The following is a 14385-nucleotide window of genomic DNA, read 5'->3' on the forward strand; positions in this document are numbered from 1 at the left end:
GCATGCACCTGGCGGGAGGCCCATCTCTCCCTGCAGGGTGCTGTGCTGCATCTTGCCCTGCCCTGTGCTATTCGGTTCTGCGCTTGTGAGTGTACAGAACTCTGCAAGGGGAGTCAGCCGACTCAAGGGCTTCAGCAGGTCCACAGTGTGGGGGGAGTCGTTCCCTATGCCTTTGAAACCCCTTCTCAGAATAGTATTTTTAAATGCATAAAGCAAAATAAGTTGAATTACAAGGAAAATGGTTGTATTGAAACAGTTATCAAAATGACTTTTAAGGAGCTCCCTTCGTGACTTGGCAGAAACAAATCTGGCTAGTATCCATGAGGACACGGGTTCGATCCTGGGCCTCTCACAGTGGGTTAAGGATCCGGTGTTCCCATAAACTGTGGTGTAGATCGGAGATGCGGCTCGCATCTGGTGTGACTGTGATTGTGGCATAGACCAGCTGCTACAGCTCCCACCCCTAGCCTGGGAACCTCCATATGCCATGGGTACGACCCTAAAAAGCCAAATATATATATATTTTTAAACCTAAATTATGATACTGTAATACACATGCTTTTCATTTACTGCATTAAATAATAAATCCAGCAGCAGGTCTCATTAACTGTTGTAATTTTGAGCAGTGAAGGGTGTAAACAGTATTTCGAGGTATCAGCAATCACTATCATGAGTTAAAGTATCTGTGACTCTTTTTTTATGGTAACATGGTTATCAAGGCTGTTCATTGTAATGTAGTTTTTGGCATGTATTCATAATTTAGTGAAATACTAAATTTTAGTTAGAAGCTAAGGAAAATGAGGCTTTTTTTTCCTCATCCAAGTCCATGCTCCCTCTGGATTCTTTTAGAACCCTTGGTCTAAAGCATGGATTCTCAAAGTTCAGTGTCCATCAGAAAGCACCAGAATGCTAATACAGAAAGCTCTCTGAGCCATGCAGGTGTTGTAAGCTCGAGAGGCTTAAATGTCCCGGTGGTGACTTGAGTCTCCTCTCCGGGCTCTGCTGATGCTTCCTAGGATCAGGGCCTTGGGACCATGACACCATCCACTGTGGGGCTGACTGCGTAAGGCCAGCCGTCTTGGCTGGGACCCTGCCAATGTCTGATCAGATGATACCTGAGGCCACCTGCTGGACACCTGCCACATGGTGGCCCAGTGGAAAGAACTGCGGACCAGGAGTACTGTCCATGGTTATGGTTATTAAACAAATAGCTGTTGACAATGCATCAGCCAGAAACTCTACCAGGAACAAAGTCCAATTATATGCTCTCCTCGAATCCCACCGGAAGATCAAAACTAAGAGGCCGCATCTTGAATGACCATCAGCAGTGAGGAGCAAATGGGCATCTTGAACTATGATCCCCTGAACAGGAGGGTCCTCACTTACGTAGTCTTCCAACCAAGCATAACCTGAATCTCATCAAGAAATAGCAGACAAACCCCAGATGAGGAGTGCTTTTGAAAAAGGGGGGGGTGTGTGCTCTGTTCTTCAGAAATACCGGAAATGTTCCAGATTAAAGGAGTCGACAAAGACATGACAACTAAATGATCCTGTAATGAAAGGGGAAAATGCTTGAAGCACTTTGTTGAGTCCGTTGACAAAATTGGAAGACAGATGGTAGATTAAAGTATCGTACCAAGGTTACATTTACAAATGCTTTTAAAGCTGTATTGTGGTTATAGTAGGAAGATATTCCTGGTCTTGGGAAATACACACTGAAGTATTTAGAAACAAAGGACTACTATTTATGCAATTTAGTCTGAAGTGATTCAGAAAAAAACGTGTGTGTGTGTGTGTGTGTGTAAAGGGAGAGAGAGTAGTGAACAAATGGCAATGGGATAAAATATTAATAGGAGGTGAATCTGGTAAAAGGCATAAAGAATGGACTGGGAATTTGGGGTTAACAGATGCAAACTCTTGCCTTTTGGAGTGGATAAGCAATGAGATCCTGCTGTGTAGCACTGGGAACTATATCTAGTCACTTGTGATGGAGCAGGATAATGTGAGAAAAAGAATGTATACGTGTATGTGTGACCGGGTCACCTTGCTGTACAGTAGAAAACTGACAGAACACTGTAAACCAGCTATAATGGAAAAAATAAAAATCGTTATTGAAAAGATTTTTTTTAAAAAAAAAAGGAAAGAAAATTCACACAAATATCTTTGGATGGCATTTGCTTTTAGATTAAGAATAATTTTGGAGCTTTTAAAATAGAATTTATGTTTGAGGAGAAAGGCATAAAGGTTCTTTTTGCACTCTGCTTATTCTTGCCATATAGCTGATTTTTTTAAGTCAAGAAAACCTGGTGAAAACACAATAATACTATGAAATTTTAATCCACTTTTTAACCTTTTGATAGATTAAAAAGACAACATTCAGCACAGGATGCAGAAAATTATATAATGGTTAAGATTTTTTTAAAGTGGGGGGAAAAAACTGACCTTGGAACTGATTTCAGCTTCAGCTCCAGTGCTTGTTATCTCTGCAACCTTAGGCAACATACCTGTACTCTCTAAGCTGCAATTTCCTCATCTGAACGTACAGGGCTAGAACCGACTCTGCTGCATGAGTCAGTGGAGATGCTAGAGAGATGATGCATGTAAAATACTTGGCCTGGTACTTGGCACTGAGAGCTTTTCAGTGAAGGTCAGTACTTCCAGGGCAACGAGAAAGACAGCATTCGAATTCGCTTTACAAAGTAATACAGCCCTGAAAGCGTGACAGAATCATACAGAAAAGAAACCTATGGCTTCATCGCATTAATAAATATGATACCTAAGTCACTGTTTAAAATCCAGCAGTGTATCAAAGAATACCTAGTAGGGTACATCCCAGAAATCTGAGAACCATTCAGCATCAGAAGAGCCATTAGTCTAATTCATGACACATTACTATGACTTTCCCCATTTAACCTATTGGTTCAGTAGTTGCCAAAAAAAAAAAAAAAAGCTTTTAGTAAAATTCAATATTCATTTCTTCATAAACTCAGAATTGAAGGGAACTTCTTCAGTGTGATAAAGAAACTGACCACCATCGTCTAGTAAATCACTAGAGGCATGGCGGAATCAGAAAGGAACGTTCCAGTAGTCTGTCTTACACACATGGCACAATGTAGATGCCAGTGGAGTTTCAAACTGTGTGTTCAGTATGATTCCATTTTGGTAGGAAAAGTACATATGTACGTGTAGGGGAAAAAATTAGAGGAAGCCTTACCAGATCATTAATAATGATGATCTTTGTTCTTTTTTTCTTTTTACAGATGCACCTGCAGCGTATGGAAGTTCCTTGGCCAGGGCTGGAGTTGGAGCTGTAGCTGCCAGCCTATGCCACGCCCACGACAACACAGGATCCTAGCTGCGTCTGCAGCCTACACCACAGCTTGCAGCAATGCTGGATCCTTAACCTACTGAGGGAGACTAGGGATCAAACCCACATCCTCACGGACACTATGTCAAGTTCTTAACCTGCTGAGCCACAGTGGAAACTCCCAATGATTATCTTTGAATAGGGAATTTAGAATATTCACTAAGTTTATCTCTATTTTTCCACAATAATTGAATTACTTATGATAACTTTTTTAAATTCTAGAAAGAATATGAACTCATAAATAAGATGCTGCCAAGGAGTTCCCATCATGGCTCAGTGGTTAGCGAATCTGACTAGGAATGATAAGGTTGCAGGTTTGATCCCTGGCCTTGCTCAGTGGGTTAAGGATCTGGCATTGCCAGGAGCTGTGGTGTAGGTCGCAGACGCGGCTCCAATCCCGAGTTGCTGTGGCTCTGGCGTAGGCCGGTAGCTACAGCTCCAATTAGACCCCTAGCCTGGGAACTTCCATATGCCACAGGCACAGCCCTAAAAAGACAAAAAAAAAAAAAAAAAAAAAAAAAAAAAAAAAAAAAAGATGATGCCAAATGTATTCCAGGTAAAACATGCCTGTTACCAGGGTAACAGAAGGGTGTGCCTCTAGAGGGCACCAACTCCCACATATTGTGGAAGCTATGACCTAGAAAGGAGAAAAACTTTAAGCTCAGGTTATACTCAAGTTAGACATAGCTTAACTTACTGGTTCATTTAGTTCTTTTTCCTGCTCCAAGGACCTTCAGAATTTCTATGATGTAAACTTAGACTGGGTATCTTTTCTAATGAGAACATGTGGGTACAGCCCTGTTGGTATGCTTTGACAGTGACGTTTCTGGTTCTTTGGCATCTGGTTCACTGCCATCTTGTTTGCTTTTTAAATAAGCCTCTTAATGGCATTACTTTTTTCCATTACAGAACGCAACGGCTCTGCCAGGTACTTGGCGAAGGACAGACGTGCACTTAGAGAACCCAGAATACCACACCAGATGGTATTTCAAGTATTTTTTAGGACAAGGTAATTTTGCCATTACAGTGGTTGGGAAGAAAGGATATTCAACATGAAAATTCGTGTTGGTGTTCATTCTGGTACCCTATCTGCGCGAAACTTACCGGTTTGGGGACACTGAGTTTGGGGCATTTTATTCCAATGTCAGTTGTAAGCGTTGGAGATTTGAAGATTTAATTCAGAGTCTCAGCCCTAGCAGTTTTTCTCATGGTTTTAATTTTTGAGTGTTGTTTATTTAGTTTTTGACCATTGTTTTTGTCCCTGGGGGGTTAGAGGACATTAGATAGTCTGAATGAGTGATTTGAGAGTTAAGAAGAATTAGCAGGGTACAAAACAGCTGTAGACTGAGCAAGGCCATACCCTGTCTATAGTGGGTCTTGAACATTTCATTCAAGGCAATGCAGGGGAGAAATGATTCCTCACTCTAGGGCCAATAAGGAGCAAAGAGGTGTGACACTGTAGCCTCTGGTGACCGGTCTTTGTTTATCCCCTGCTGTGTTCCAGCCAGTGTGTCCTGGCAAGGGCAGTTGTGATCCCTGCCCTCTTAGAGGCTACAGACAGGGTTCGAATTGTTCTGTTATCAACATAGGGCATTACACTAGTTGCTCCCCCTTTCTCTGAGTCTTAATTTCCTTATCTGTAAAGTAGGGAGGGGTATTACTGTACATACCCAGGAGGCTTGAACAGACGTGTCCCGGAGATATGCAAGAAAAACACGAAGCCTGGTGCCTGGCACGTACCAGGAGCTCTGTCATGAATAGTGATGCGCATCTGAAGTGAAGGGTTCACGTGAACATATACAGAGAGGTGGAAGACAGGTGTAACAGAAGGTATCAGAACTGGAAGAATCATCGCTATAGCGGCATTAGAAACGAGTCTGATACATTGCTTGCTGGCTAATGCATTTATTTATTTGTAGAAGAGGTACTACTTGAGCTAGAAAATGAGAGTGATCGGACCCAAATGATATCTTTTTAAAAATCTGATACTGTATTATTCTAAGAAGCTCCCTTATTTGGCAAGGCGTATCTCTTTTATAAAGAACGAAATCAGGGAAAGTTGCCATCTTCCCAAATGCTTGAAAGCATAGCGCCTGGAGTAATGATGACTTTAGAGAAAGGTGGTGCCATCCGTTTGGATACCTTCAGCTGCCTCAACTGGCTTACACAATAAAGGATACAAGAGACCCAGAGGGAGGGCAGGCTCGGGGTTGGTGGAGTCAGAGGCTCAGTGATATCATCCATGCTGGCCCTCCTCGGGGTCACAGGATGGTTGCAGCCGTTCCAGGCATCACTTCTAGACATCACCACGTTCAGGGAAAAAAAGAAGACCATTTTCAGCAATGAGATAGCCTTTCCAGAAACCCCTTGTCACACTCCTCCTCCTGTCTCATTGGCCAGAATTGGGTTCATTCCCAAGCGCATCCGCCAGGGCAGCAAGAGAGCATGATTAGTATAGAGTCACCGGGTTCTGTCCCGAGCTGGGCTGGAGAGGACTGGTCCCTGATCCTGTGGGAAGGGCTGCCTCCCACCTGCGGTGCCTCCCGCTCCCGGGGCCTGGAAGAGCCCACTGCGTGTTCATGCTTCTGACCCCGCCTCTCTTCCAGTCCATCAGAACTACATTGGAAACGATGCAGAGAAGAGCCCTTTCTTCCTGTCGGTGACCCTGTCTGACCAGAACAATCAGCGCGTCCCCCAGTACCGTGCCATCCTTTGGAGGAAAACAGTGAGTATCTGACCTGCACCTGGCGTTTCATCACCACGCCCGAGGTGAGCCAGTGTCATTGTCAGCCTTTTTCGGTGAGGGTTTTAGAGTTTGGATGTTGAGGATGAGCCTGGTCACCAGGGAGACCGCCCCACAGCAACTTTTCCTACACGAGCCACGAAGCGGACATGGCCATTCCCGTCATCTCTGCCCCCGGGGAATCTGTGACTATATCCACGTTCCCTGCCCCTCCTACGGAAAGCGATGAACTGACTCACCATCCACTAAAATAAACAAAATTTTGTGGAGGAATGTAATACTGTCACGTGAGCACAGCCCCTGCGGGTCTCCTCTTTCCAGGAGCCTTCAGGCAGCCGCTGAATCAGCTGTGCCTCTAGGATTTCTTCGAGGCTTGGCTCCTTTCATCGATCTCACGAGGTAGAAAAGCAACTCTAGATTTGACAAGTGCCTCCTGCCCGTAGTGGGCTCTGAACTCTTAGTTGGGGGCAGCTGGCTGAAAGCGAGCCCTTTCAACTCAAGGACATGGGTCTTTAGCTCAGGAAAGGTTTTTTTTTTTTATGTTCTTTAGTGTTACTTCTTTTCCTGTTATCTGAATTTTCCTAGTAATTCTTGTATTTGATCTCTTTCATCTTTTACTTTTTTAGTGTCTTTTTCTCTTCTTTTTTTTTTTTTTTTTTTTTTTTGTGCTTTTCAGAGCATTGTTTTAGAGATAATATCGACCCTGGAAAGAGCAAAGGGTTTGGAGTTAAACCAACTAGGATCAAATCACCTCAGTAACAACCTCACTTTGTATGCATTTGAGAAAACTGCTCATGCCCTCTGAGCCTCTATAGTCTTCTTTGTAAAATGGAGAATGTTCTGGACTGTGGCTCACAGGGTGAGGAGTGCCAGCAAGACTACACTAACCAAGATCTTGCTTGAAAATTTACCCATAAAACATTTTATTCTTGAATTGGTGAGTACAGTGTATAATTAAACAAGCACTAAAAAATGGGGCTCCCTGATGGCCTAATGGTTAAGGATTCAGCATGGTCACTGCTGTGGCTCAGGTTTGATCCCTGGCCTGAGAACTGCACGCCATGGGCGCAGCCAAGAAATAAAGTAATAAAAAGCAGTAGAACAGACCACAGTTTGAAAATGTTCATCCTGCTATTTAGTGGTCCCCTGTGTTGGGTACATTTGTCAAAGTCCAATTATTTAAATAATTGTATGCTGATTTTTATCTCAGCCATATACTATATCAAAATTCCTCTGTAGATCTTTTTGGAAAGGAGATAATACAGACACTTAAAAGAACAGAAATTTTTTTTATACACGCACATACACATTAGCCTGCATGCACACATATATAGCAACAACGGAGCAACTTCAAAAGGCCCCGAAAAAATTTCCAGGAGCCCCTGCAGGTGGTTAGGAACGTTTTGTGTTAATTAACACTAGTAACAGTAATAACAATAAAATCAAACATTTATTGAGCATTACTGCACGCCAGGTAAGTCGTCCAAAGGCATGTGTTATTACAGTGTAGGGAGCTTAAATGACATGGCCAAGGCCACATGCCAGTAGGTGGCAGATCAGGCAGAACCCAAGACTGCATGCTGAGCTGACGCCACTGTGCATAATTAACTCTATATGTACTTCGACTCACACTGTCCCTCTCCCTGTACCATGAGCTCCATGAACATAGGGGACATAACTGCTTTATTCTCAGTGTCCCCACCAGCCAGCCCAGTGCCTGGCACATAGAAGAAGCTCGATAAATATCTGTTGAATGAATTAATTAAATGATTAATAATTAATGAACTGAAGTCCAGCTTAACCAGTGCACTCTGCTACCTCTATTTATATAAACTGCTATCTTATGTTTCAGAAAAATTTTCTTTCTTTAAGCAGGTTTGAGGTAAAAGTCTGCTATAAAATAAAGTTAGATCTTACTCGTGAATTATTTCCCACAGAAAAGTTTGGACCTTACCCCTAACCGCCCCCCTGGCACCCCACCCCGATGCCACTGCAGTTAGGATCCGTCTTGCCTGCAGTATAGCTGTTCTGGAAGCAGAGATTACGCTTCGGTGTTAGAAGATAGTGCTGGCGAAGGGGGGCCAGTTTTCCCCGAGTGCAGGCGTGAGAGTCCCTTCCCCTTATTCACCACTGAGAAGTGATAGCGCCTTCATCCAAAGCCTCTTATCTTCTGCACCAGGAAGATTGTTTTCAGCTCCCTCCATTTCTTTTTTTTTTTAACTTACTTATTTTATGTTCGCCTGTTACAGTATTCCTGTCTCTCCTGGCTCTCGTATTCTCTTTGGATGACTCTGTCTCTTTGGGGCAAATAATCAGCCTCTCTGATGTCTGTTCCTCCTAAAGTTACTCTTCGGGTGCATGAAGAGGGTGTTGATGAGACCTTACGGGGGCAGGAGAAGAGGACTGGGGATCCACATGGGCCCTCTGACTTCTCTCTGGTCTATCACAGAGGAGGAACCATTAGGTGTAACTGGAGTCCTGCGGCTTTTGGGGGGCGGGGGCATTGGAAAGCACCTGTGCCTGAAGTCCATGGCCCCAGCCGTGAGGTCACTGCAGTGTGAACTCTCTGACTTGGTGCCAGGTCTCTGCCGGTTGCCGGGCCTCTTGGAAGCGCTGTACTTTCCCACTGGTTTATCAGCTGCCAGCAATGGGTCAGACAGGAGGAGGCGGGAGCATTGCCTGACATTCAGGTCTAATCTTGCTGACCAACCATGCTTGAAGCTTCCGAGTTACTGCCCCTCGAAGTGTCCAAACAAGTTCTACCTGGACTTCAGGATTCCTGTGGAGGCCCTGCCTGGGAAGTGAGCCTCTAGTCCATATGCCTGCAGGTCTTACCTTGATGTGCCTGCAGCTTCCCCACCCCCACCCCTATCAAGTCGCACCCTCGGAGGACTCAAGGGCCCCAGCATCTAACCCCTTAGCTTTCCTGTCTTCCCTTTCCTTCCTTCCTTCCACCAAGGTAGGGTCGGTGTCCCATTTCTGCTACCTGCTGGAGTAGATTTTCTCAGTCCTATCTTCTCCCTTCAGGAAATAATAGTTGCTTCACCTCCTCACCGAGGAGGGTTACCAGGTACTGGAGGAGGAAGAGTGGAGCAAATGCAAGGGAAATTTTTGCTTACTTTACTTTCCAAAGATAGCACCTATATTGCATTATAAATTGTGATAAGCACGCTGAAGGAAACAAAGACAGAACAGCACAGGAGACCTGCCGCAGTAAGATAGTCCAGGGACAGCTTCCTGAGGAGGTGACATTTAGAGAGACCTGCAGAGTGTTCGCTGGTGGTGCAAAGACATCACTGCTGTGGCTTGGGTGGCTGCTGTGGCATGGGTTCAATCCCTGGCCCAGGAACTTCCACATGCTGCTAGGATGGCCAAAGAATAAAAAAAAAGAAAAGAAAAATAGGAGTTCTTCGGGGTGAAAGGGAACTAGCCGCATAAAGAGTGGAGAAAGGGGCAGGGGGCATCCAGACAGAAGGCACGAGAAATACCAGAGAAACAGGAGTGCTGGGGGGATGACCCTTGGATAGTAGGAGAGAAGTCAAGGAGGTGGGAGTTGGATCCAGGACCACCGTGGAGGCAGCATGGGGTGGGCAGAAGGAGCACTAGTCCCCTTCTACTGAGACGTGCCAGTGCCTCTTCTCTAGGTCCTAGATTATGTGCTACGGCTGGGCAAGTGTTTGCTGCCAGCTGAAGGGCAGTGAAGAGCTGAACACATCAAAGCAGAACATTGGCCTAAGGGGTCAGTTGTCGCTCCGCTGTTGGCCCAAAACCAGTGCCGAAGGCTGCAGGAAACCCAAGGACACGGGCTCCTCAGCCCTCCCTCACTCCTGCCGTGAGCACACATCTGTTGTTAGACAGTAACATAGCTCAGTTACTGCTTGAAAATGTCTTGCACGTCTCTGGCTGCGTTTCTTCTAAACCCAAAGAAAAAGGCATTTAAAGAAATGATTCATGCAGCCACTATGGAGAACAGTGTGGAGGCTCCTTGAAAAACTAAATACAGACTATGATCCAGCAATCCCACTCCTGGGCATATATCTGGAGAAAACCATGATTTGAAAAGGTGTATGCACCCCATGTTCACTGCAGCACTATTTACTGTAGCCAAGACTGGGAAGCACCCTAAATGCCCATAAACAGGTTTGGATAAAGATGATGTGGTACATATATACAGGAATATTACTCAGCCATAAAAAGCATAAAATGTTGTCATTTGCAGCAACATAAATGGACCTGGAAATTAGCACACTAAGTGACGTAAGTCAGAGGAAGGTATCACATGAGATCACTAATGTGTGGACTCTTATAAACGTGATACAAAAGAGCTTACAAAACAGAAACAGACCCAAAGATTTAGAAACCAAACTAATGGCTACCAAAGGGGGAACATGGGGGATGGATAAATTGGGAGGTTGGAATTAACATGTAAAACGACGCTATGTAACACAGATACATAACAAGCACCCGCTGTGTAGCACAGGGCAATCTGCTCAGTGTTCTGTAATAACCTACATGGGAAAAGAATCTGAGAAAGAATGGATGTATGTATCCCTATAACTGGTTCACTTTGCTGTTCACCTGAAACTAACACAACATTGTATGTCAACTGCACTCCACTAAAATTTTAAAAACGAAAATAAATTTAAAAATAAATAAGGGACTTCCCATCGTGGCACAGTACAAATGAGTCTGACTAGGAACCATGAGGTTATGGGTTCGATCCCTGGCCTCGCTCAGTGAGTTAAGGATCCGGTGTTGCTATGAGCTGTGGTGTAGGTTGCAGATGCAGCTTGGATCGTGTGTTGCTGTGGCTGTGGCTATGGCCGGCAGCTACAGCTCCAATTGGACCCCTAGCCTGGGAACCTCCATATGCCGCGGGTGCATAGACAAAAATAAAGTAAAAATAAATAAGTGATTCATGCTGGTAAAAATTCCATCCAGAAAATACAGTAAGTAAAAAAGATGAGGCTCAAAATCCAACTCCTCAGAGATAATCACTGCAGCATCCTTCTAGACCTCTGTCTGTAAGCACACGCACACACCTGCTGCGTGAGTGGGGTAACAGTGCTGTGCTCTTCTGCATCCTGCTCTGCTCACTTAGCGTTGCTGTCTATGCACATGTCCCTGACTCTGCCTGTGCATTCGTTGAGTCCACTGAAAACATAGAACTGGGAGACGTTTTTCTTGGATAGTGACTCTGGAAAGCCACAGTAGAAAGAGGATGGGCTGGAAGAGCTTTACCCCTCTATGATAAAAAAGAAAGAAAGAAAGAAAGAAAAAAGAAAAAAAAAATCCACAATCGCACAAGCTCTGGGTTTCACATCTGTGTCGGCAGCACCCAGGCCGGGATGGATCCCTCTCCCATTCCATACGTTCCCCCTCAAGCTGCCCTGGGCTTCTCTTGAAAACTGCCTTTGGTGTGTTTGGTGAGAGGAAAAGGTAGACAAGGTTGACGTTGAGCAAGAAGGTCGGATTCAAGACCTTTCTTCTAGATGGGCTGACATCCCACACAGGGGACCCTGTGGGAGGTAAGCTGCGGCCGGTGAAAAAGCAAGGCCACAGGAGTAACTCAGGTTTCAGTGGGTGGGTTATGTGAAAATGCATGTTCCTATCATAATATTTGGCTGTAATTGGAAAAGTTTTTTTAACATCTGTAATGCAAACTACAAACAAGACAAAACCCTCCACCTAATCTCCTTGGCTGGTAGAGAATCCATAAGGGCTCCACGTAGTGCAACTTAGCGGGAAGAGTTCGGCTTAGTGACCCTTAGCTGGAAAGGCATCCTCGTCCCCAGCCTGGAGTGGGAGGTGAGAATACCAGGTTCTCCAGAGTTTTACCAGAGGAGATCCTGGGCTTGAAGAGGTTGAGGGGCTCCACTCCTGTGCCATCACTCAGGGCTCATCAGCTGGATTTGCAGACGTGTCCTCAAAACAGGAACTTGTATTTATTTCTTTGCCTCTTTGCCCATTTCCTGCAAGGAATGTCCTTACCCTTCTCTAGCTGCTTGTGCTGCCAATTTTATTACTAGTCAAAGTTAGAAAGGAAGTTTATTTTTTGTTTTGGTGGGTTTTTTTTTGGGGGGGGGGGGGATGGCTACACCCACGGCATATGGAAGTTCCCAGGCTAGGGGTCAAATTGGAGCTACAGCCACCAGCCTATGCCACAGCCACAGCCACAGCAACAGCAACGCTGGATCCAAGCCGTGTCTGCAACCTATGCCGCAGCTCATGGCAACGCCAGATCCTCAGCCCACTGAGCAAGGCCAGGGATGGAACCCGCAACCTCATGGTTCCCAGTCAGATTCGTTTCTACTGCGCCACGACAGGTATTCCTGTATCAGCTCTTTTCTGGACCAGCACTCGTCTGTCCTGGGTGCTTTGGATCAGGGACTGAACCATTCAGGCAACCCGTCATTCATTCCCTTTCACTCAGCCAGTATTGACTGAGAACTTCCTATGAGCTAGTCACAGCGGGTGCTCATTCAGAGAGGAAGAAACAGACTTTATATAAGTGAGCACAGGTAAATATAAAAGTACACATCATGAAAACTCTGAAAGATCAAGGTGACTTTTGGTTAAAACGTCTTCCACCTGGAGATATAACCCTTTTGGGTCCCACTGAACTTGTGGAGACTGTTTTCTTCTTATGACCTTTTTTTTTTTTTTTTTTTTTGTCTTTTCTAAGAGCTGCCCCCACGGCACATGGAGGTTCCCAGGTTAGGGGTCGAATCGGAGCTGTAGCCGCTGGCCTACAGCACAGCCACGGCAACACAGGATCCGAGCCACGTCTGTGACCCACAGCTCACAGCAATGCCGGATCCTTAACCCACTGAGCAAGGCCAGGGATCGAACCTGAAACCTCATGGTTCCTAGTCAGATTTGTTAACCACTGCGCCACGACGGGAACTCCTCTTCTTATGATCTTTGAGGCTGATCCAGTTATTGGCTCAGAGACCAGACCCCCTCCCCATCGGGTTCATGTGGCTCCTCTGCTCATCACAACAGCCGAGACGCAGGGGACCTGGCATCCACACGTCGAAGGGTAAAGCTGTAAATGCCACAGATGCAGGGTGGGGGGATGGTGGAGGATGCCGTCAAGTCTGAGTTTTTCCAGCGTAGAATGCTTTTATTCATACATGTGCCCCTGAAGAAAAACGGGAAAGACTGGACATGAGTTTCTTTTAAATAACCCGGGAAGACTCTTTCAGAGATAGAAATTGCCAAATTTCTCACTCTTTTGCTGTTTTGACTTTCCAGGGTACCCAGAAAATATGCCTTCCCTACAGCCCCACGAAAACTCTCTCGGTGAAGTCCATCTTAAGGTGAGTTAATGAACAGACACCCAACACCAGGCACCCACAAATGGATTTCTTGCGGGCATCTTTCTGGTGCGGGCTTTCTGATTTCCTTGGGCCTTGGCTAAATGCTAGACGTCTTGCTGTGGTGCTTGACATGCATGACCTCATTTAATCCTCGCAGCAACCCCGCGAGGCAGGTACGGTTAGCGCTCCCATCTTATAGGTGAGGAAATGGAGACTCGGAGGAGAAAGCCAAGGTCACGCAGCTTGTGCCGTAGAACTGAGGCCCCAGTGCCGCTCCGGCGGATGCCGAGCTTTGCTCTTAAGCAGCTCCATCCTGCGTGTGTTGCCTGCTTCTTTTTCCCTGCACGTGTGCAGATACTTTGATTTTGCAAAGAAAATCAAGAAATAGTTTTCCTTTCGTTTTTCTGGTTGGAAATAGAAACTCAAATGTCAGCACATGCTTCTCAGAGAAAAATGTGCTTATTCTTCAGCACGCAGAAAGTTAAATGACGGGAAGGAAAAGCTAGCTGCTCGGCCCTCAGCTGCCTCTTAAGGTCCCCCCATCTTTCCGCAGCCCCCTCATCTCTGTCTCACATAGCGGGGCAGCCTCCCCTTGAGAATGCCAGGGGCTGGATGGGCCTGTTGCTTTGTCGCCAGCTACAATGTTACATCATAGTAGCAGTAGCTTCTGTTTGTAGGTGCTATGCTAAATGCGTGACAGGCATTCTCTTGGGAAATCTTTAAACCAGCTCCGTAAAGTAGATCTGTTGTTATTGCCACTCCGCATAGGAGGAATCAGAGCCTCTGAGAAGGGAAGGGATTTGACAGAGACCTCACAGCTGGTAAACCCACAGAGCTGGGATTTAAACTGAGGTCCAGGTTGTGCGAGTCCCAAGCTTGGGCTGTTAACCGCTAATGCCATCCTGTGTGAGTCTGAAAGCTCATCCCAGTGCCCTGGTGATTCCTTCTGGTCT

General features: G+C 45.6%; 1 protein-coding gene across 28 annotated transcripts in view; it reads left to right on the forward strand.

Moving 5' to 3' along the window:
• GARNL3 (GTPase activating Rap/RanGAP domain like 3) overlaps positions 1-14385 on the forward strand; it is a 147651-nt gene that overhangs the window by 76507 nt on the left and 56759 nt on the right. For all 28 annotated transcript variants that reach the window (XR_014826924.1, XR_014826925.1, XR_014826944.1 and 25 more), the window contains 3 exons: positions 4277-4376; positions 5974-6092; positions 13368-13432. Coding sequence is in view for 7 of the 28 variants with exons in the window: in XM_084995476.1 (XP_084851602.1) it covers positions 4277-4376; positions 5974-6092; positions 13368-13432 (284 nt within the window). In the remaining 21 variants the exon portion in view is untranslated. The remainder of the gene's footprint in view (positions 1-4276; positions 4377-5973; positions 6093-13367; positions 13433-14385) is intronic.

Source organism: Sus scrofa, chromosome 1 (genome assembly GCF_054392235.1).
Source record: "Sus scrofa isolate SSC_HxYL_T2T_F1_AM1 chromosome 1, Sscrofa_HxYL_maternal_Yorkshire_Landrace_v2.0, whole genome shotgun sequence".
In the NCBI taxonomy this organism is placed as follows: Eukaryota; Metazoa; Chordata; class Mammalia; order Artiodactyla; family Suidae; genus Sus; species Sus scrofa.